The sequence below is a fragment of the Hirundo rustica genome, chromosome 2 (assembly GCF_015227805.2).
Source record: "Hirundo rustica isolate bHirRus1 chromosome 2, bHirRus1.pri.v3, whole genome shotgun sequence".
NCBI classification, from domain to species: Eukaryota; Metazoa; Chordata; class Aves; order Passeriformes; family Hirundinidae; genus Hirundo; species Hirundo rustica.
The window spans coordinates 75,475,690-75,497,847 of NC_053451.1; the positions used below are offsets into that span (position 1 = coordinate 75,475,690).

The following is a 22,158-nucleotide window of genomic DNA, read 5'->3' on the forward strand; positions in this document are numbered from 1 at the left end:
AGGAGCAATGCTGGTGGTCTGTGATTGTTGAAGATGTACCTGCTCATCACAGGGGAATTGGACTAGAGGACCTTTAAAGGTCCCTTCCAAACTTTGCTTTGATTATAATGTACTTCTCTGTGGTCTGCAGCTGCTTCCCCAGTGTTCTGTCTCTTATCTGTCCCTGAGTTCTCACCTGACAACTCTTTGTCGGTGCATGAAACAATAACACAATTTTCTCATTAAGAGTTCAAAAAGATTTTCAGTTAAAATTCATATTTTCCCCTTATTTAAGAAAAAAAAAAAATCAAAATCCCAACCAACATTTTTCAGAATTTATTTCAAAATCAGGTAAAACTTTTGCAAGACTAGTATCAATTCTTTCAGGTCTACTTTTAGTGAAGCATTAGATGAATTAAATTTAAGAGTTGTGTGTGAAGTTTTACAGGCCTCACTAAGCTTATGGTGTTGTTGATAAGTGTGGCATTGTTATGAATACAAATGCTGTGTAGCTTCTAGTCTTACTTTCCTAGCTTTATTATCCCAACCTAAAATAAGAGAACTGTTTGGGGTGTTTTTCTTTCTCTTTTTGGTTGTGTTATTGGGTTTTTTTTCTTACTATCTATAGAATCATTATAATAGTTCTGTATGACTGAAGAAAAAGTTGGTGATTTGTTGTATGGTTTTTGTTTTGTTGTTCCTGCCCATGCTGTTACTGCAGCTTCAAGAAGTTCTATTTCATTGCTAGGATCCCTGTTCAAAGCTATATAAAAATCAAAAGAATGGTATCAAAACCAAGAACTTAAAGAGAACATATATTAAATCAGAAATATAATTTGACACTGGGAGATGATGTGAACATACCAGTCAACACAGACACTAGTCTTATCTTCTTAATCAATAAAGAACTTCCTTTACTGTTATATGTATAAAAATAGCAGTCAAGACACTTGTTCTTCTAAATCACTCTTTAAAGCCTTTTTTACTGAGGCAGTTTAATAGATGTTTGAACTACTTTCACATACTTGAGACAAAATAGCATGAAAGTATATGATCATTTCAAAACTTGATGGAGGCAGGTGCTGTAGTCCTTTGGAAGCAGAAACTCCCCTTTGCATCCTGGGATGGGACCACTTACAAGGATATGCAATTGAAGCCAAGTGACTTGTGTTTGACGCAATAAGGAGTATGAGAAAAGCGAATGTGATCAAAGCAACAGGTTGGAAAGGGTTATTTTTGTAGTAGCTCTCTGAAGGGTTGAAAACAGGAAAGGTGGCACAGCCATATAAAGTGTTTTCAGTCATTACAAGATGACAGTCCAAAGAAGAATGTAATTTGTGTAGATGAGGAGGAAACTTAGCCGTGCGCCAAAAATAACAGAGCTTCATTTTAGCTTCCTGTGATTTAGGGGGATAAATTGAAGATCTTCCTCTGGCATTGCACCAGCATTTCAGGTAATAGAGTGGTATAGTTTGTAATAAAGGAAAAGAGGCAAAGGGGGAATTTGTAGAAGGGGTATTCCTAAGTCATCTTGTGCTAACATCTAGATATCCATGAGGAGCCATCAGGTGTGTATGTTAAGGCTTTGAAGATACAAGTCTAGCCAATGCTAATGTTCTCTCATAAACTTCATATATATGTATATGTATATGTATTCTCATGTTAAAATGAGAGCAGTTCCTTCCTTCTGCAAACCTGCTCCAATCACAGGCATCTCACAGGGTCATAGCCTCCTTCAGGCATCACCTGCTCTGGCATGGTGCTCTCCATGGGCTGCAGGTGGATCTCTTCTCCATTTTGGACTCATTCACAGGTCACAGTCCTCTCAACTCAAGTTCAGACTGAAGTTCCAGCCTATCCAGTACAGCAGGACAGGAACAGCAACCACACTGGCCACCTGCTGTCCCATGGAGGCACATCTGCATGGCTGTTATCAAAGCATTCCCAGGCACAATACAGTAAGGAGATAAGCAGTACAGCACTACAGCTAGCAGCAAAATGTGTCCACTAAAAAGCACTAGATTCAAAATACAGTCATGAAAGTGAGCCCCATGGCAGGAGACAGGAGCCTGCTCATTACTAGCTAAACAGCACTAGCAAATATAAATTCAGTCTAGTACATCCTAGAATAATTAATTCAGGAAACTTGTTAGCTAAAATACACATTTTAAGACTAAAATCAGGGAAGCTTTGAAGCATAAAACCTGAAATTAAATTCAATCTCTTACTGAAGCCAAAAATAATTATTTCCTTCACACTTCCTATGCTTAAGGTATTAACAAAAAATAAAAACCAAAAAATCAACTCTCCAAATCCCCCAACAAACAAAAGCCCATTTCACCTTTTGGACTAAACTAGAATATTTTTCATCTTGTAAGATCTAGTTAAAACCTGTACATTCAATTTTGTACCAAAAACCTCCCTTTTCCCTTAAACTGTAGAGCTGAAGCATAGAGATTTCTCTGAATTGCTGTCAGTGGAGGACATGAGAAAGTACTGGTTCTGTTTAAAGCAAAGGGGGTCTAGAGATTTCCCAACATCATCTGTTGCTGTAGGCAAACTTCCATGTGGTTGTGAGGTAAAGGAGAAATCTGTAAGTAGGAATACTTACATGTTTTTCTTAACTTGTGAGATTATTTCTCTGAAAAGTGATACTTTATTTTCATAAGTTTTCTGTGACTGCTGTACATCTTGCATTAGGTGTTGAGGAAGGCATTTCATAATTTCCAGAATTTGCTCTACCATCTTCAGGCTGCTGAATAAGATCCTATGTTCTGTGGCTCCCATGTTCAGGTTGTTTTCCCCAGTGATATTTTTCAATATTTTAAAAAAGAATATTTTATTGAATGACAAGGGGTTCACTGCCTACTACCAGCTTCCTCACAAGACATTGCAACTTATTCATTTTTGTATTTATTTTAATCTAAACCAAATCTTATTTGCAGTAATCTTTTTATTTGCAGTAGTGTGCTTTATCAAGAAGATTGCACCCTGTCATCACTGTTCACTCTTTATACATCAATGTAAAAGAACAGTAGAACAAATTCCGTTAAAGGACCTTTCAAATAGTCTACGTTGGAGCTTGCTGACATAAGGGAGTTGCCAAGCCCAGGAGTATGGATGATTGAGAAATACTAGTCCTCTCCCCTTCATATGAACTCATTCAGTAGTCATTCAGTAGACTGGATCATGTCATTGTTTTATTGCTATGTTCAATGGTGGTTGATCTCTAGTGCAAATTTTAATAACTTATGTTTCGGTTTGTTAACTGTATTCAATGAATGTGTGTAATAATCCACACTTAGAACTGGTTTCGCAGTCTTGCGTTGAAATTGCTGACACGGATTAAAGATTTATTTTAAATTGAAAGCCTTGTTTTACAGTGCTGAATGATCACTTGCAGTTTCCAAGCACATTAAGAAAAAAAATCTGGCTGTAAGGGGTAAGGTGTGACATTTAAAATTTGTAGATTTCTTGATTTTGGCATCAAGAAAGCTGTTCTAAAGACAACCTGATGCCTCCCAGCTGCTTCCTTAGCTGCTCTAACAGTTCCCATCGGACTTCAGCTTGTAGGCAGTGTTATAAATAGGCAGGACAGGGGTTTGTAAATTGGCGCCGTGTCACGTTTGCTTCAGGAAACAAACTTTTGAAGACGCCTTGAAGACTGCCGCATTCTTGGAAACTTTTGTCAGAAAACCAGAACTGTGACATTTCAAGCCAAACTGAATGGTGTACCTTATTGGCAGTATTAAGCCTGTTGCTAGCAGTTCCCCAGAGCGCTACATTTTTTTTTATTATTATTTTATTTTTTTCTTTCGTGTTTGTGGGTCGAAATTGCACCCATACCACGCCATCGCTTCCTTTGCCCTTGGGTTTCTCTTCCGCAGTCCGCACTCCCACCACCCCGGGTGTACGGCGTGGGGAAAGGAGGTTTCTCCTCGTCCCAGCTCCGACCCGGGCGGCGGGCAGCGCCCTCCCGCTGTCGCCCTGGGCGTGGGGCCCCTCCTCGGGCGGGGGCCGGGCCGGGCCGGGGGAGGGTCCGGCGGGGGCGGCGGGCGGCGCCTCCCCCGCGGCGGCGGCTCGGGGCGCCTCGGCGGAGCTCCCTGCGGCAGCTGCCGGCGGTCGCGGGCCATGGGGGGGAAGAGCTTCCGCCTCGTCGTCCTGACCCTCGCCGTCCTGCTCCTGGCCGCCGCCACGGAGGGTACGGAGCCGTCGCCGAGCTGCGAGGCGGTCCGGAAAGTTTTTCAGCTGCGGCGGCTCGGCCCGCTCGGCGGCGTCCCGGGGTCCCCGCGGGCAGGTAAGGCAGAGCTGGCGGGGCAGGAGGCGCGGGGAGCGGCGGGGCCGCCGGATTTGAATTTGGTGCCGCCGGCGGCGATGGGTGGGTGGTGCTGGTGGCGGGGCTGGGCCCCGCGGGCACATCGGGTCCCCCGCTTCTCCCCGCAGTAACATCGGGGCTGGCCCGATGATCAAGAGAGAAAACGCTCTTCCCCGGCTGTGGGCACTGGAGCACCCCGACACCTGCCTGAAACCCCCTTGTGCCCACCCACTTCCACTCCGTATCGAGCAGAGCGAGCCAGCTTCAGCTGGGGTCATCCTGCTTCCAGCCGGCCGTGGGCAGGCTCAGGTACACCGATGCCAGCGCGAACCCTGGAGGCCGGGGACAGCCGCCGAACTGCGTCTGGGGCTGCTGGAGTTACTCTGCCCTGGAATGAAAATGACTTACACCCCTGCGAGTGGTCGGGCTGCGCATTTTCCCTACTGGATATCTGCCTGTCACCCGAATATAATGGAATAAAATTCCCAGCAAAGTATGGCAGTTTGAGTATATCTAGCATTTGTATCAACAGTAACATTTATTTTTAAAGTAGACACTGAATAACGTTGCAAAACATGGATATAAGGTGTACGTTTTTTAGGTGTGAGGCTTTGTTTCCAGGTTTGTGAGAACCTCAGCTGAACTCAGAGAATTAAAATGCAAGTATTTTAGTGGTCAGCAATATAGGATGAGAAAACACCTTTTTTTTCCCACACGTCTGTAAAGTGTGTTCATATTTGGATGACAAGTTGACTAGTAAACATGAGCCACTGCTTATTTGGCAGAAAATGCAGCAAAATTTATGTCCCCGTAACTTTAAAATATCAATAGGTTACCTCATTATTTTTTTAACGATAATTTTTGTGGTTTTTGTTAACTCTTCAAGTTGGGATAAGGCATACTAAATTTATTTTAAAGGCATTCCTCCAAAATACAGCTTTTAATGACTAGCTTTAAATGTGACAGATAATGCTTAACACAGTCAATATTACAGTGTGTAGTTTACAAATTACAGTACTATATTTATTACTAGTTATTTTATCAACGTGTTGTTGTCTTCTTGCATTGTCCTAATCTAAAGATTTTATAATTGTATTTAATAAAAAGAAAATAAACACTTCAATTAGAAAGCCTGATGAGACAGGTGCTGTGCAAGTGAAGATGTCTGGAAAGTGAAATCTGGGTTACAGCCCTGTCGGCAATTTAGTTTTTTTGTGCTGATTATTTGTGTGAATAATCTCAGTATGAATGATACGGTATCACTTTATGTTCTTCTCATTCCATAGCTTACTGTAATTTTTATGCTTTTCCTGGCATTGTCATTCATTTTGACAACTATACCATTCATTTGTGTACTAGGAATAGGGAGGAAATATGTTTATTCAAGAGAAAATAACTATAGTACCTTATATATGTTTTTTCTGCTCTGCTCCTCTGATTTCCTCCTTTCCCCTAAGATATTTATTATAGTACCACTCTCTTCTTTTGATTTTGACTTCTCTGCATTTCCTGTTCGAAGGAAAAGCCGCACTTGAATTGTAAGAGTATAAAAGGATTTCATTCTTTGCTGCTGCCCTTGCAAACTCTGGGCAGCAGGAGGTGTGGTACAGCTATATGGTCAGCAGCCTTTCACTCTTTGAAGGAATTAGATTGCTGTGGGCAGCCAGAGTTCTTGTTCTGAATAGCATTGTTCTCAGACATCATGAAACAAATAATTGCAAGCAGTAAAATATATCCAGAACTGCCAATGAGAATAAAATGGGGATTAAATGAGTATTTTAGAAAAATTAGATGTGATTAAGGGTATTTGTAGGCTCAAAACATAATGTGAAGAGAAATGTCAGGTTTTGCTACTGATCTTCTATGTTAAGCTTTCTTTTGAGGCAAGATGGAAAAATATTTTTAAATTATGGCCCTAAGAAATGTTTGTGTATAAGATGCACGCATACACCTGTGTATAAGACATACACATGCACCCATACAACACACACATTTTTTTGTATGTGTCCACTCAGGAAAGTAGGTGTCCAAGCTGCCTTTATAAGGTTTCATTTTGGTGCTGAAATGTGGGGCATCTGGCGGCATTTTAATTTTCTTAGGGTTTCCTTAAGGTTCACAATGGGGCTGACAGATGCAATAACTCTGGGAAACTTACATCTTTCTGGTAGTGCGGTGTGCAGGATACCTTTGGCATCTTACTCCAAAGTAACAGTGCTCCTTGTGGGCAACCGTGAGCTACACCATTATCAAATGCAAGTGTTGTCTTCAGAATAAGCTGCATAAATGCCTCTACTGTATTGCCTCTGTATCTTTATTTTAGTGGTACCTTAGACATAACTTCTTTAAGAACACTATCATTTAAATGTCTTGAGCTGAATCTTTGGGGTGGAGTAAGATTACCAGCTGAATAACAGCAGGAATGCTGGTTGATGTATGGTTTTATATACAGTGGAAGTCAATAAAATTACAGGGCTCATATTTGCTTTGTTTCCATTACATGTATAAAAAAGCAGGCTGTACCATTCACATTTTTCCTCTTAGTAGAAATAAAAACAGCAGCCTTATATCAGTAAATCATGCAAATTCTAATTCTGGAGGTTGTCATGTGTCTGTATTTTCAATATAACTTAGCTCAAAAAACCTATGTATTATTTTATATAATTAGTTTTGCAGCTATTGTATAAGGGTTGTGTATCTTTAAGGGAGAAAAAAAATACCTCTGTCATCCTATGCAAAAATGACATAGGTACATGAAGGTGATCTTGAAGGATATGGAAACTACAAATTCGAGTTTGTGTTATCATTCACATAGGGCAGGATATAATAGTGTTGAAAATGGCAACTAATAATCAAGATAAATTAATGCATTTACCAATCCCAAACTACTTATTACTACCCCTAGCAATCAAGACATTTGACTAACTGTTCTTGGTCTTTTGTAAATGTCATTTAGGAACTATAGTACAGACCTATGCTCAAACCCCATCACATGCTGTATTGGAAAAATTATTGATTTAAAATGTTAGCTGCAAAAATACTTTGTTTTTTTCTTGTCTGGTTCTGTGCTACAAGTACAGTTTTGGCGGGACTGTACAGAATAACCTTAGTAATTAAAAATCCTAAAAGACACTTTTTTGCTGTATGAAAACTGAAATAAATAAAAAAGTACTCAAAGGTTAGGTTTGGAATTTCTTATTTTATTTTTTGTGGATCAATATGACTTGAGTTATTTGGAAAAAAAAAAAGAAATCATTGTCTGCAAAATATTTTTTTACATGTTTTTGTTTCCTATGTTCAAGGTACTGTATATCCTTTCTGGTATTATAACCTAAGCAACTTCCTTGAAGACTTCCACTCTTTTCCCCTATATGCTAGTAAATCTAGAGCTTTTAGCTAATTTCAGCAGCTCTTTTTTCACGCAGATTAAAAGGGAGCTCTGAGCTTTTCTTGTTATCTTGGTTGCAAATAGTATTTCTGTTCTGGTTTTTTTCTCTTAGAATATGTAGAGCAGAGAAATTGGGGATCCCCAATCCCTGCAAGTATTCAAGGCCAGGCTTGATAGGACTTTGAACAACCTGGTCTAATGAAAGATGTCCCTGCCCTTGGCAGAGGGTTGGAACTAGATGTTTTGTAAGGTCCTTCCAACCCAAACCATTCTATGATACGATTTTAGCAACAGCAGAGTAAGATGGGTGCTAAACCATTCACTCTTGCCTTCTTAACACGGAGCCTCTGGTAGGTATGTCAGTGAACAAACTTTCAGGCTTCAGTTTGCGCCAAAAAGCTGAATTCTGTGGCTTATTGAAAAATGTTACATTTGCTGTCACTGTAGAATCAAACAATTCCCAGTAAAATGGGGGGAGAAAAATGCCAGAGATATTTTTTCTCAGCAGTTTGGTTTTTGGTTGGTTTCTGTTCATTTGCCTTTTTTTTTTTTTTTTTTAATTTTATTTTTTTATTTATTTTTTATTATTATTATTTTTATTTTTTTCAGGAATCAATCAAGACTTCTTTTCATCAGACATTGGGAGATCATGTATGCAGTTATGACAACAAAAAGCATAGAAGAGAGTGAAGACTGTGATTAGTATAAAATTTGTTGCAAAGGCTTTTTCGTAGAGAACTATTATGAATATGAAATTAAATAAATGTGAAAATCCATTCTGGAAGGATGAGATAATGTCAAAAAAAGATGATCTGTGGTAATATTGTTAATTTAAGTTAAAATATTCTTGCTAATGCCCCTTAAAGTAACAATAGAAGTAATTTTAAAATCCAGTAGGTTACTTTAATGCAATTCCAATGCTATATTTGAATTTTAATTTGGGTTTCTAGTATAGTTTTCATTCAGGTAATTTGGATTTTGGTTCTACCTCAAGTAAAATTAATTTTTTTTTCTGTTTGTTGTATGGAGACGGGGACACTTATAGTTAGTCTATTTGTTTAACAGGCATTCAGAGCTCTGGAAAATGATTTAGTCAGACAGAAAGTGAAATGCTCTGTCAAGTCAGTTACTGATGTTCATTATATCACATCTGTTTTTGTAAGGACTGTTGCCAATAACAATTTTGTGTGTGTGTAAACGTTTCACATCTGGATCCACAAAAAGATCACTGTGAAAAAAAATTTACAGTATTTTGAGATTAAAATCAATAATAAAATGGGCTCAGCTATATAGCAGTTCCCCTGTCTCAATCTCCAATCTTTTCAGCTTCTCTAGAAGTCATCAGTACTCAGTAGTCTCAGGACTTGATCTGGCCTGAAAGGTGGTGCAGCTCAATAGAGGACAGGACTCTCCTGACTCCCGTGCTGAGTGGAGCGGGTCATGTCTACATTGCCTAAGGCTGGTGTCCTCTAGAAGGAATGGACTGTCCTCACTCTATGGGATTTTCTCTTGAATCTTCTTGAGAACTGATACGATGCTTTTGTGATGCCAAGACACTGTGGGTTCCCTGCTTTGGAATTCAGGCAGTTTCAGAAATAGGAGGGCTTTTGGACAGGATGACATGTTTTGTTCTGTGAGCTGTAGCATGGATGTGTGCAGGGATGGCTTCACCTTGCTGGGGTGCTTCATAATAGACATTGGAGTGTATAAGGAAGGAGCCAAACTTGTACTGCAGTGTTGTCTGGAGTGCCCTTTAAAAGCAGTATATAGAATGCACCATCTCTTGAAGTTCAGGTGAGAGAAATACTGGTGCCTGCTGCTTAGAGCCACAGAGAGAAGTGAGGTGATAGTTCAGCAGTATCGACAGTCAAGGCCAGGTGCTTGAGGCTGATCCCCGTCTCTTTTTACTGAGCAAAGCTGAAGTGCTTTACAACAATCATAGTGATAGCAAGTAATGCTGAGTCTGGAGTGGTGCTTATAACAAAAATAAGTTAACAAATATTAAAGGGTAAGCATGAGAAGGACTGATATAGGCTCCAAATCCATTTTGAAATAAACCACTGATTTGACAATTCCTTCCAAGCCATATGGCATTTCAGTGCTGACTTTTGAAGGACTGTCATGACAATCCTAAGAATGTTTTGGGATTTTTCAGACCCTGGATTTGATCTCTTGGAAGTCTACATAGACAGAAATTTACCATGGATCTGGCATTTTCTCTTTCTGGCAGTTAATGTCCTCATCCTGTCAGCACGTTTATCAGAAGGTACTGACAGTACAGATTTGTACAGCTGCGACCATGAATAAAAGTTTGAAATCAGTTCCAGATAGGTAAACCTGTACCTCAGGACAATTATGTTTTTCTTCCCAAGCTTTTTTCCTAGACTCATTTAGATTATTTTCAGTTCTAAAACTTTTCCTATACCATAACTGTTTACTTCAATGTAATTTTTTACAAGCTATGGTATTTCACTTCTGGCTTCTTGTGATGTTGTCTCAAAGTGGATCACAGTGTAGAACCATCAGAATTCGGTACTGAAAAGAGCCAATATGCCTTTTTGGAGTAGAAAGTGTTTTCTCCCTCTGTTTCCAAATTGGTTATTGACAAAACAATTCTGGAGGATGGAAACGTTTTTTAGATGTGAAAACTCAGAAAAATGGTGTGGGTTTGGTAATATTGCTTGTACTGAAATCGAAGGACCTGGTTCACTTTCTGGTTTACATGTCTTCTGAAACATTATCTGTAAGCTGTTCCTTAGATCTCTAAAAAAAGCAACTACAAAACCACTCTGTGGGTTTTGATCAACAATCCAGTTTTTGGTCAGTTGCGTTCTTTGTATGTTGTATTTGGTTACTTTTTCCTGGCCAGTGAAAGCAGCTGTGTTTAACGAGCCGGAACAAAAGTAGGTCAATAAAGTGTACTTTCTACATACGTGATTAGCAGTCTTAAAACTATAAAACAAAATTCCCTTAGGGTTGGGAATGAGATCCGTGTACAAAAGATGCTGCTTAAAAAAACCTTTTTCATAAAATCAAGGGAGTAAAATAATGCTGAAAAATTATCTGAAGCTATATCCAAATATTCATTATTTTAGGGTTTTGCTGAAAGTGTGTCTTCTTGAAGTTTTACTCAAGTCTATAAAGCATCCATAGAGTTTCAAATTAGCTTCTGCTTTACAAGAGGCAAAGGTTTGAAAGCTAAGCAGTGCCTAACAATTGTTTAAAATACGAAGAAGAGTTTGGGTAATGGAGCTATTTTTTAGGTTATTTCATTTTAATATTAAACAAGTATTATTCATATCTGTGGCTGTGTACACAGGTAACTGCATGTGTGCAGTTGCCCTGTATATTATTTGTTAATAACTTAAATGTAGAAGTTGAAAGGTCATGCAGATGAAAATAAGTTTCTCACTGTGTTTCTGCAAAATCTCGTCATATCTGTCAGTGAAATAACATATTTGAGAAAAAAATTTGGATTGGACTATCAAATTTTGTATTAGTATAATTTAATTTCTCATAGTTATTCTTTCATTATGTGTTTGTTATTTATATTAGAAAGCATTGTTTAGATAACAGTATTAAAAAAGAAAAATATTTTGAATACCACATGATAACAAGGAAGGTGAATAATGCCTTTTATACTTGATTGTGCTCCAGTTGTAAAGTTTAAAAAGTACTGAATTTTCCCTCTGGTATTTCAGCATGCCCAAAATTTAAAAAACAAAAAAACAACAACAACAACAACAAAAACAAACAAAAAAACCCCACCTCGTTTGTGAAATGTCTCCCAGCCTGTTAGGGAAGTAGGGATTTGTTGTCATTCATGGGAATGTTTGGCATTAGAGAAAAACACAGTCAGGGAGATTAGACTGGAGGTTAGGACTGCTCGATGTCAAAGTTAATATAAGCATATTCATTATGAATCTGTCAGGAATGGGCTTTCTGTTGGTGTGTTTATAATGTTTGGAAGTAATGCTTTTTCTAGTCCAAGATTTACAGAAGCACAGGAATGCCAGCCATGAGCTACTCCAGTGGTTCAGTATTCTAGAGGATCACAGAGTCACAGAATAGTTTGTGTTGGAAGGGACCTCTAAAGGTCATCTAGTCTGCAATGAGCAGGGACATCTTCAACTAGATCAGGTTGCCCAGAGCCCATCTAACCAGATCTCAAGTGTTTCCAGAAGCGGGACATACACCACCTGTATTGTGATGTACAATGCATATTCATATTTTACCAACATTAGTTGGCAGTATTCACAGCTGGAACAAGATTATAGTGCCAGGGAAATTATATTATGTGACTTTAATTAAGTGTAATAAGTATACTCTTCTCACAGAGTTTTAATTAGTATCCTCTTCTGTTGAACATGACCAAATGTTTTAAAGCTTTGGGTATTTCTTCTAATGTAAATACCCATTAAAAAAAAAAAAAAGTAGCTGTTTTCTAGGTGTTCATTTTACATATTTTTGTTTTATATTAATCAGTGTAACTGCCTTTTCCTTAGGTGTTGATCTCCAAGTTTGTACTTCTAAAAATCCAACATGCTGTACCAAAAAGATGGAAGAAAGGTATCAGACTGCAGCAAAGCAAGATATACAGCAAGTGCTTCAAACATCAAGTGCTACATTAAAATTTTTAATATCTCATAATGCAGCTGCTTTTCAAGGTAAAGCTTTCTGCTTTTTGTTTCCAAAACTTTTCATGCTTTTCTAGATTTTCATCTTTGATTATTTAAAAGTTATCTTTTAATTTTTAGCTTCTCCCTCGGCTTTTATGGTTTCAAATAAGGAGTATTAAATCATGCAGGTGATTAGAAACCAAATTACTTTCAGAATTTGTGGCTTCCAAAAATTGTATTTGTAGAAAAAGTAATACATCATTCTAGTAAGATGCTTTGATTTTAATTGTAAACCTGCAACTTGATATCCTTCTAACTTCTTTAATTTGGGCCATACTAAAAAGCAAAATTAATGCCTGGAGTGCTACAAAAGAGATTTTTGTTGCACAACTGTTTCCACTCACTATATTAATTGTCTTTTTCTAGTAGACATTCTTGGGTAATTTGTTTTAAAGATTTTGAGATTCTTTTTTAAGATCACGTTTTGCAGACTTTTGAATTTCTAAATTTAGTTGAAAAATACTGTAGGTTGAGCGATAGTTGTTTTAATAGTTTTGTTCTAATAAACAACAGGAGGTTACCTGATAAATGATAGTGACTTGGACTGGTGGTGGGGTTTCTGCAATTACTCTTCAGATACTATTGATTATGTTTTGATTTAATCAGGCATAACTTAATGCAGAAATTGGTTAAGGAGCTGAGAAGATGGAAAATAGAGATACGAGGTTGTATGTGATAGAAAGCGATATGGAGTTCACATGTGTTGAGGAAAGTGCTCTAAAGTCTTATCATTTTTCTGTTAATAACTTATGTACTTATTAACCTTTATGACCACTTGATTGGAAGGGATAATGTGGCGATGTAATACAGGCTTGGGTGGTTGTCCTTCTGGCAACTCTCTTGTTTTAAACCTGTGATGCTGAAATAATTAGCAGAATAGCAGAATGGCGTCCTAAAGTGCAAAGTTGACTCTTTTTTTTGGTTGTTTTTGTTTGTTTGTTTGTTTGTTTGTTTGTTTGTTGTTTTAATTTAGGCTGTCTAATGCTAAAAACAAGCTGGAGTTGTGAGTTGCTCTCCACCTTTTGGGGGTTCTGCCATTTAGCCTGCCTAATGCAGCTGTCAAGGGTGTTACAATCAGGGGATCATTGGTAAAATGTACAAAGAAATCTTTCCATCTCTCTTCTGCCTTTGTTCTTCCTTTCATCTTCTGTGTATTATCTTTTTCTTGGTATCAGAAGAGTTAACCTAGAGTTTTGTACATATGTTAGATTTGGTCTGTTGTCTTTGGTCCATCATTTGCATTTAAACAAATACTTTTTGAAGCATGTACTTAAAAGCTAAATCTATTTTATATACCTTATACATTTCACATATTTTTGAAGTACATGCTTTAGTCTTTAGTAGTTTTGTCTTTAATTTTCTTTTATGTAAAGAAGTATAACAGAGAGAATGTTGCATGGAATCTGGTATTCTTGTTTAACCTTGAAGTGTAATTATTTGTGGAAAAACATGCTATTGAACATACCAGTAATTTTGAATAATTGCAACCATTGCTAACTAAAAATAAAGCTAAATTATTTCAGATTCAGAAAAAATAATAAGATGCTGCTGATGTTTTTTCATCTTGGAATTCTAGGAACATAGTAAGACATTAGATCTAATCTGAATTCAGTTTTGACCCTGCTTTGAGTGGGACTTTGGTCTGCAGACCTCCTTAAGGTCCTTTCCAATCTGAATTACAGTATGACAGGGTGCCTATCTCACCACCAAATGTTTAGGCATTCCTTTCATGTTTAAATAAGGCTGGGCAGCTATGAGTGTGATTATCTCTTCTGCTACTCTGGCAACTGGACAAACATCTCAGGAGTCACATAGAAAGCGTGAAGGGGCTTGTGGGGATATGTAGAGAAGGGAGCAGATGTCATGGATTTTGTCACTGCTGTCACCTGCCTCTTCTCAAAGTATGTTGAGGTTGGCCTTAAAGGGGTGGACTAGGTCCCAGCAGAACAAATAGCTAATGTTTTGTTTCTCACATATTCAGTAGAGAGAAGTAGACAGTTAAAATAAGTGATCTGTATCTGACTCTTGAGGTCTTCAGAAATGTGTTTTCATTCAGCATTAAATACAGTCTTAAGATCCTGAGTCTCCAGGGTGTCTAACTGTCAGGGGCTTTATGGTGACTGGGTTGGTGAAATGAGGCAGCTGTCTGCCCATCTGTCTATTAACTTGTTATGTGTGTGCATATGAGAGGAAATTCATCTATGTGTATTGACCTACCTTTGTCACCTTCTAATGTGTGTGAAAATTCCTTGGTTCTGTATTGTGGTGAGTGCTGCCTCCTGACGGTAACTATTGGCATTTTTCAAATCTTGCAAAAATTCCAGGTCACTTAGAACTTGTCAAGCTACATGGTGCAAATTGCTGCACTTGCGTACTGGATCCTACTGAGTACTGTTACAGTCTTTTCCTTTTGTTTTGGAGTGTTTCAGAATGTGTGTTTCCTTTTAATTGTAAATCTCTTACTTTTTAATAACTTTGAGGAATAGTAAGGGAACAGAAGGATAGATGACAATGAAGTTAAATAAGATACTGATCCGGTAAGTGGGAGATACATTATAGAGAGTAATAAATCATTTTTACCATGGGAAGGGTGACTAGAGAACTTAAGCTGTATGAAAATTTTGTTTCAAGACAGTCACTTTAATAAGATAACATTCTTGCACCTTTCTGATTTTTAGTATTTCTTAATATTTGACAAAGAGATTGTTGCTGCTGTACCGGGATTGCTATAACATCTCCATCCTAATAACTATAAATCCAAATCCTTTTTAAACCTTACATTTACATGCTGTAGATGCCTCTCAATACGTACACACTCATTTTGTATGGTTCTTAGAGGGTACTCAAAGTTTACACTGATCTTTGTCTATTCCTGTAATCAAAAGATTAACAAGTGTCACTGGGGTTACACTGTAGTCACATTGCAGTGCCAGTTTTTCTGTAGAGAAAAAAGAAATATCTACAATTTCTAAAATTTGGAGAGGAATTGTACAGGCATCTAAGAATCTGGTGATCTGCAGTAGGATGGAGTGCTGTGCAACAGAATAGCAGGTCTTGTGACACTTCACTATTTTTCCGTGAGAGAGCTCTTAATCTCTTAAAAAGTGGCCATGTATGACATAAAACAAGATAACAACTTGTCTGGTTGAAAGGGAAATTTAGAGATAAGAATTTAGTTGTGGAGTCCAAAGCAAATGGACTTTTTTTTTGTGTTACTATGTTTGGCAACTCTAGTACTGTAGCATAGTTTTTTATAAATATGGAAGCATCAATCATTTCCATCAAGCAGTGGAGTTGGCAGGTGTGTGTCTGTATGCAATAGGTAATAAACTGCACTCTTCAGTAGAACATTACCTGACACTTCCGGCTATGTAGGAAAAATTTAATGCCTTTGCCGTGTAAGTTCTGAAGTATATTGAATCAGGCCTTCTTGATGCAGTTTCATGTTTTTCTGTGAAATTAATGCTACCTGTACAGTAGATCACTTTCCAGTTTATCCTAGAGCACAATTAAATGAAGTCAAATTGTTACATCATATTGTTTGAGATGACAGTACAGTTACTACATTTAAATAGGATAAAGTTTTAGTCAGTAGCTAAAGTAAATTGTGTGAACTAGAGAATGTGTTGAAATCTTCTGAGCTGCTTTCTCTGGTAAGCCATAAGAAATAATGATATTTCTGTTCATCTTTGCTAAATTAAACGTATCTTGGCACTGATTCAATTGCCCTCCATTTGTGATGTTTTCTGAAGAATGATTTGAAGATCAGCTGCTATATCTCTCCTGGTTTCAAATGATATGTTTCCCTTCAGATCATTTTCAGTACGAACTGCTTTGATGTTCCAACATTTTCTTCTTTCTCACCGCCATAATCCTTTATATTTTAAGTGTGATATAAATAAGCCTAAATCTAAATACTGGTGAATTCCAACTTCTTTTAAATAAATGAAACTTAAGGATTCTATTAAAAGACAAAAGCGTGAACAGGTTGAAAGACTCCATTTGTCACTCTGTTATATTGAGGAAAAAGGGTCTCAAAAATAGCTATGATTCACCAGAATTATATTCCTCTTTCTCAGTTGCTCTGCAGCCCTTCCCCACAGCTATGATCATGCTCCCCTCTGGACTGAGGAAGTAGGGAATTTTAATAACACAGAAGAATCATTATACCCACTGATTGGTCCAAGGAACAAAGCTGTTACACAGACTTTATTAACTATTCAACAGAAATCACCTACTCATATAGTATTTTGAGTCCTTTATAATAAAAAAGCAGGATAAACATTACACTAATATAACTTAGATTTGGACCCAGTATGTCTGTATATACATAAAACACAGCATTAAGGGACAGCTGTAAGTCCAGAAATCTGGAGATTTAGATTAATACCTAAAATTTCATTATTAAACCTGACTTTTATTCTTGGTCTTTTATCTTTCCAAGGGGATTTGGGTTTACTCTAGCTCATTCTTACCTTTAGGTACTTACTTGCCTATATCTGTGCTGTGCCTATAGGCATTCCTGGGGTATATAAATATATGTATACATATATACACACACATATATCTATATCTATTGATGTATATATTTCTGCATAGGGGTTTAATGGGCTTCACCCCATCAATCTTTTCTTAAATTGTTCTTTTCAAGTGTGCACTTGTGATCTTGGATTCTAGTCTCAGCCTGTTCATTTACCATCAATTATTTCTCCTAGTTACAGTAATGTCTGAGTTACAATTACGCTGATGGTGGTGCACTGTTCAGTTTCGTACTTGGTGAGTACTAAGGGTTTTTTCGTATTTTTGTTAGTACCCAGCTAACTACTGTTTTGGTCTATGTTTCTGTAACACAGTGATCAGTACAGACATATGCTAATTTAGGTTTTTTTATGCTTTATGAAGTTCTTATGCATTTGAAAAAAGAAGTGAAGTACAAATTTAAAGCATCATTCCCTTGGGAGCAGTGGTCACAGAAAATATGCATTTTCATGAATGCCTGCTTTCTGCTTATTCTCAGAAGTATAACAGAATATCTCAGAATAACTCTTAGCTTTGGGAAGCTAATACCTGACAAAATGCAGGAGTTTGAGAGACTGAACTCTAGCAGGGAAGGTAGTATAAAGTTGGTGGTTTTGAATGAATATTTAGTATTATTTCAAGGGTAGAATTGTCTGCAGCCTTTTAGATTGCCAAGATTTTCAAATACACATGGATGTTTTCCCTATTTTTATTCTGTGTTAAGAAAAAGAAAACCCCCAAAAAGATAGCAAGTCACGTCTTGTTGAAAGACAGAACTCAAAATCGTCCTGACACAGTGGAGACAAAGTGTGAAAAAATTGTTGTTTGATAGGAAAAAAATGCAAAGTGCTCCATTTAGCTGGCGAGGAACAGTGGAAGATGTAATAGTATGGGGGATGTCTTGCAGTGGATTTGTTCAGGAGGAGAAGTTCTGTGAATAACAATAGATCAAATGATGACAAAAGTCACCAGTTTCATACTGTTGTTAGGCAGGCAACTATTTTAAGATTATTGAACCGAAAGACAGTGGGGATCTGTGAATTGAAACTTCGGTTTTGCATTGATAAACTGGAGAACATTACTCAGTTTTGGGTAGTGTACTTGAAAGACATGGACCGATTGGAAAGAAGAGAGAAAAAATATGCTCTGAAATCTACACAGAAAAAAGTACACATAAGAAAGTGCTTGTCTGTACTCCTTTATGGTAGATAAAGCCCTAATGGTGTCCTACTGCAGCAAAGAAAATATAGGTGCAATATTGCCAAATATTTTCCAATGGCAATATTAAAATTCATTTGGTTAAAAATTTTGGGGAGTCTATGTCTTAGAAACAAGCGGCACAAGAAAACAGTTTCCAAGAATTATGTTGTAAATAAGATTAATTCTGTTTGCAAGCCAGAGGTTAGACTGGACTGCTCAACAGACTTTTCTTGGCCTTAGGACAGGTTTAAAGAAAAGCAAACTGATTTGAATGTTTTAATTAGTTTTAAGATTAATCTGTGGGTGTTATGCTCTAGCAAAAAGGGTTTGTTCATTAATCTCTCTCCAAGAAGATTACACAGTTCTTTACTATAACATAATGGTATGGGTTGCATCAGTCATAAAGACTCTTGCAGAATGGGTTTAAATTTAGAACACAAATTTTTTCATAACTTGGTCCTTTTTTTTTCATTATTAGTCCTACAGTGGAACTGTTGTGTATAGAACTAAAGATCTGTACACTGTCACTTCAGCAGATACTTATGCTATTATACTACATATCCTACATGAAAAATTCAAAGAATTGTGCAGTTATTACAGTACAGACAGTCTTACTTTTAAACTTCTGGGGTTTTTTTCAAATTCTGTCTCAATGGACCTGACAAACTGCTTAGAAGTGGAATCACATACTGCATTTCAAAGGCTTTGTGAGAGGCAAAACCACTTTGCTTTCCCAATAGAAGTAAACCTTATTTAGTCTTACATGGAGTTTTTAAAGATAGGTATGTTTACATCTAGAGTGGATTAATCTGATTGTATTTTAAGTGACATTTTAAATTAAAAAAACATCATGTCAAAACAGCAAAAAGGAATAGTAAGGGAGGGTAGAATTGCATCAAACTGGAATTAATCAAACATTAAAATATATTATTAAAAATTTTAGAAAATCATGCACTGACTTTTCCTGTAAAAAATTATACCTGTACTTGAAGTAGATGAAGTATAGTAAAGATAGAATTAAACCAGGTAATAGGCAAAAAAGGACTGTACTGTACGCATAAACCTGGGAGGAGAATTTCGCTCCTGTGGAGACAAAAGCCTAGGTTATAGCTGAAGACCTCAGGACTTGCCAAATGTCACTGGAAACCTATGGTTAGACAATTGAGCTGAGCCCAGTGTCACCATTGATTGTAATGACATCTTGGACACTTAGCTAAATTTCACTTATTTAGATACCTACACTAAGGTGTGTCTGAAGCTGTGCCCCAGTGAGTCTATTCTACACACCAAAGTAAGAGCCCTCAGAAGTTCCTTACTCTCTGAAACCTTTTCAGCCACCCTGTCTGACAGTGCAAGGGTGTGAGTAAATTTTGAGAACAAAATCGGGTTATTGAGCAGTAAGCTCACATTTGAGTTTCCAGCCTATCAACTGCTTGGAGGTGATTATTTTTATCCTGATGTAAATAAAGCTGGCTTACTGCTTGGAGCTTCCCTCCCGCTAGAGAGGTAGAAATGTGCAAAAAGGTTCTGTAAACTTACTGCTTGTGCTTTTGCTTATCATGTGGCAATTTGCTTACATGCAAAATAAGAAGTGAATACCTACTTTTCTTTCTGTTCTTGAATTAAGCAGAAAGGTATGTGTGTCATGTAATGAAGTACATGATGGTGATTTTAAGAGTGGTAATGAAACAAATTTACTAATATAAAACACATCATGAGCAAGTGTAAGTAGCTGTACTTTGATTCTTAAAAGAGCTATTGGTACAAGTAATATCCATTTTTAATAAAGCTACAAATTTCATCTTGCATTAAGGCTTGAACTTAAGTGTGCAGACTAGAGGAGTACCACGATAGAGATCTGCTGATCCTCGAGTTCTGGAAGAGAACATTTTGTATTCACTATTTCAGTGCATTGTGTATGCATTGCAAGTCACAGTACTTCATGCTACAGGTCTGCTGTAGATCAGCTGCATAGCCATTCAGTACTTGTACAATAGCCATTTATGTAGGGGGTTTTGATACTGCCTAAAAATACAGCAGAATTTACTGAGGAGAGTTGGCTGGTTTTTGGGTTATTTATTTTGCAGTGTTGTTGCTGTGTGTTATTTGGTTTCATATTATTTTTCATTTTTATATTGGGTTTTATAATGGTTTCTTCTGTACCCCCTTGTTCCCCTGGAAAATGTAGTATCCCAAAGTTTGTCCTGCCCTTCCCCTAGCCCATCTCACACATTGTTCCCAGTTCCCTTCCTGGAATGTAATCCAACTCTGTTCCACTCCCACCTTATCCCTGACTGGGTATTGGCTTGTCCCCATGTTTAGCCCCTTCCCTGCATATAAGCCACAAACCATGAAGTCGTCTATCTTTTGGTTCAGGCAGTGGGACAGGGCTTGTGACCCAGGCCTAGGTCTGGGGCAGCACCACGGAAGAAAGACTGAATAAACTCTTGGTTTCACTCCGTGGAGCAAGTGCAGACCTCCTTCCTCTGCTGTTGACGGGGTCTCGCTCTCTCGTGCTAAGGGAAAGGTTCTTGGTTGATCCTGGCTTTTGGGACCCTGAGGAAACTCCTTCTAACTGCAGTTTGTCTCTCGAGCTAGCTGGGGTGAGAATGGAGCCGGGAGCTCTGTAAGAGAGACAAGCCACATAGTGTGTAAACTCTTCCTGGTTCCAGCTTCCTCCATATACCTGCTTAATATCCACTGTGATAGAAGCAAAGTGAAAAATTAGCCCTGTAGTTTGGTGGTCAAGGTACATGTGTGCCACAAAGTAAGGGTACTGCCCAATGAGTATTTTTAATTACTTGTATAATTTATAATTATAGTCTTCACTTGTGGGCCTGAATCACTTTAGAACAAGTGTTTTTCAAGAAATGTAGGAGTTCTGAGCTAGATATACATCCAGTGTCCAGATCTCATCTATTTTATTGTCCTTTTCAGTGAATCCTCTAAGGGCAGCAGATATTTCAAAAAAGGAATTATTTGCTGATTGGGAGACAATGAACTAATTTATCTTAAGAAGGAAGAGATATGTATTTAAATTCCAGTGGACATTTCCCTCCACTGCTACCACTGTGATAGCTAGGGGCTAGCTGCTTGTGGATATAAACTTGTGCAAAGTATAGCCAAGATGTTCTGCAGGGCCAGGCTTGCTATATGGCTGAGAATATTTCTTTCAAGTCAAGTTAATGTGTTATTTTTAAACTGAAGTGTACCAATCTTTGATCCCTACTTTTGTAAAACAAATTTTGGATATGTAAATATTTATTGTTAGGCATCTGAAAATAATTAAATATTTGAAGTATTCCTTGTTCTTTATGTTGTGCTTATGAGGTCTTTTGAGTTTTGTAAGATGGGATAATGTAATTATAATTTACAAGGTTTATAGATGTACGGAGAAGGAAATTTGAAGTTATAAAAAGACTTTCCTTTGTATTTCCATTATGTTATAATAGTTTCAAACTGAAATAGTTTGCAAGCTAATTTTCTTCATTTTGCCTAACACAATTTTAATGTCATGTTATTTTAAACAAATTGCTGGTAACGTAAAATGCCTGAATATCATGAGTACTTTTTTCCTCTCTGGATCTGTTACTTAAAAGTTGCAAACGAGAACCCTATAAGTAAAGTAAGGCCTAGTTCAACCATATTAAAGTTCAGTGTACGCTTTAATTTGATTTTGGCTGTGTGACCATGTTATACTGAAGCTATTACCTGGCTCAGTGGTCCCACAGACAATTTCCCTTTCTCATTCCGATTTTATTGTAAATGTTTGTCAGCATACTACAGGAAACTGCAAATTCAATTTTGATCAGTCCCATGAGAGACTTGATTCTTCATGACTTACTCTTGTTGTTTTGAAAATAAATTGGATTAGCAATCTAATGTAAGGGTTTCCTTCAGAGTAGAGGATTAAAATCTGTACTTTGTTTTATGCAAGTTTTTTTTTATTGTGTTATTAGATAGAAGCTATTATTTAAGGAAATTTCATAGTAATTACTCCCATGGGAAGGATTTAGTTCTTCATTTAATATTTCCATTTTATGTTTAATGGTTTATTAAGCTGCCTTTTTTTTTTTTTTCCT

General features: G+C 37.4%; 1 protein-coding gene across 5 annotated transcripts in view; it reads left to right on the forward strand.

The window, feature by feature from the left end:
- Positions 1–4,087: 4,087 nt before the first annotated feature.
- The window catches only part of GPC5 (glypican 5), a 606,863-nt gene continuing 588,792 nt past the window's right edge, over positions 4,088–22,158 (forward strand). For 2 of the 5 annotated variants that reach the window (XM_040057161.2, XM_040057162.2), the window contains exons 1-2: positions 4,088–4,276; positions 12,185–12,346. In XM_040057161.2, coding sequence (XP_039913095.1) covers positions 4,111–4,276; positions 12,185–12,346 — 328 coding nt within the window. In that variant the 5' untranslated portion in view covers positions 4,088–4,110. Of the gene's footprint in view, positions 4,277–8,288; positions 8,331–9,839; positions 9,946–12,184; positions 12,347–22,158 lie in introns of those variants that run through there. The other 3 variants (XM_040057160.2, XM_040057164.2, XM_040057163.2) reach the window with 3 other exon arrangements.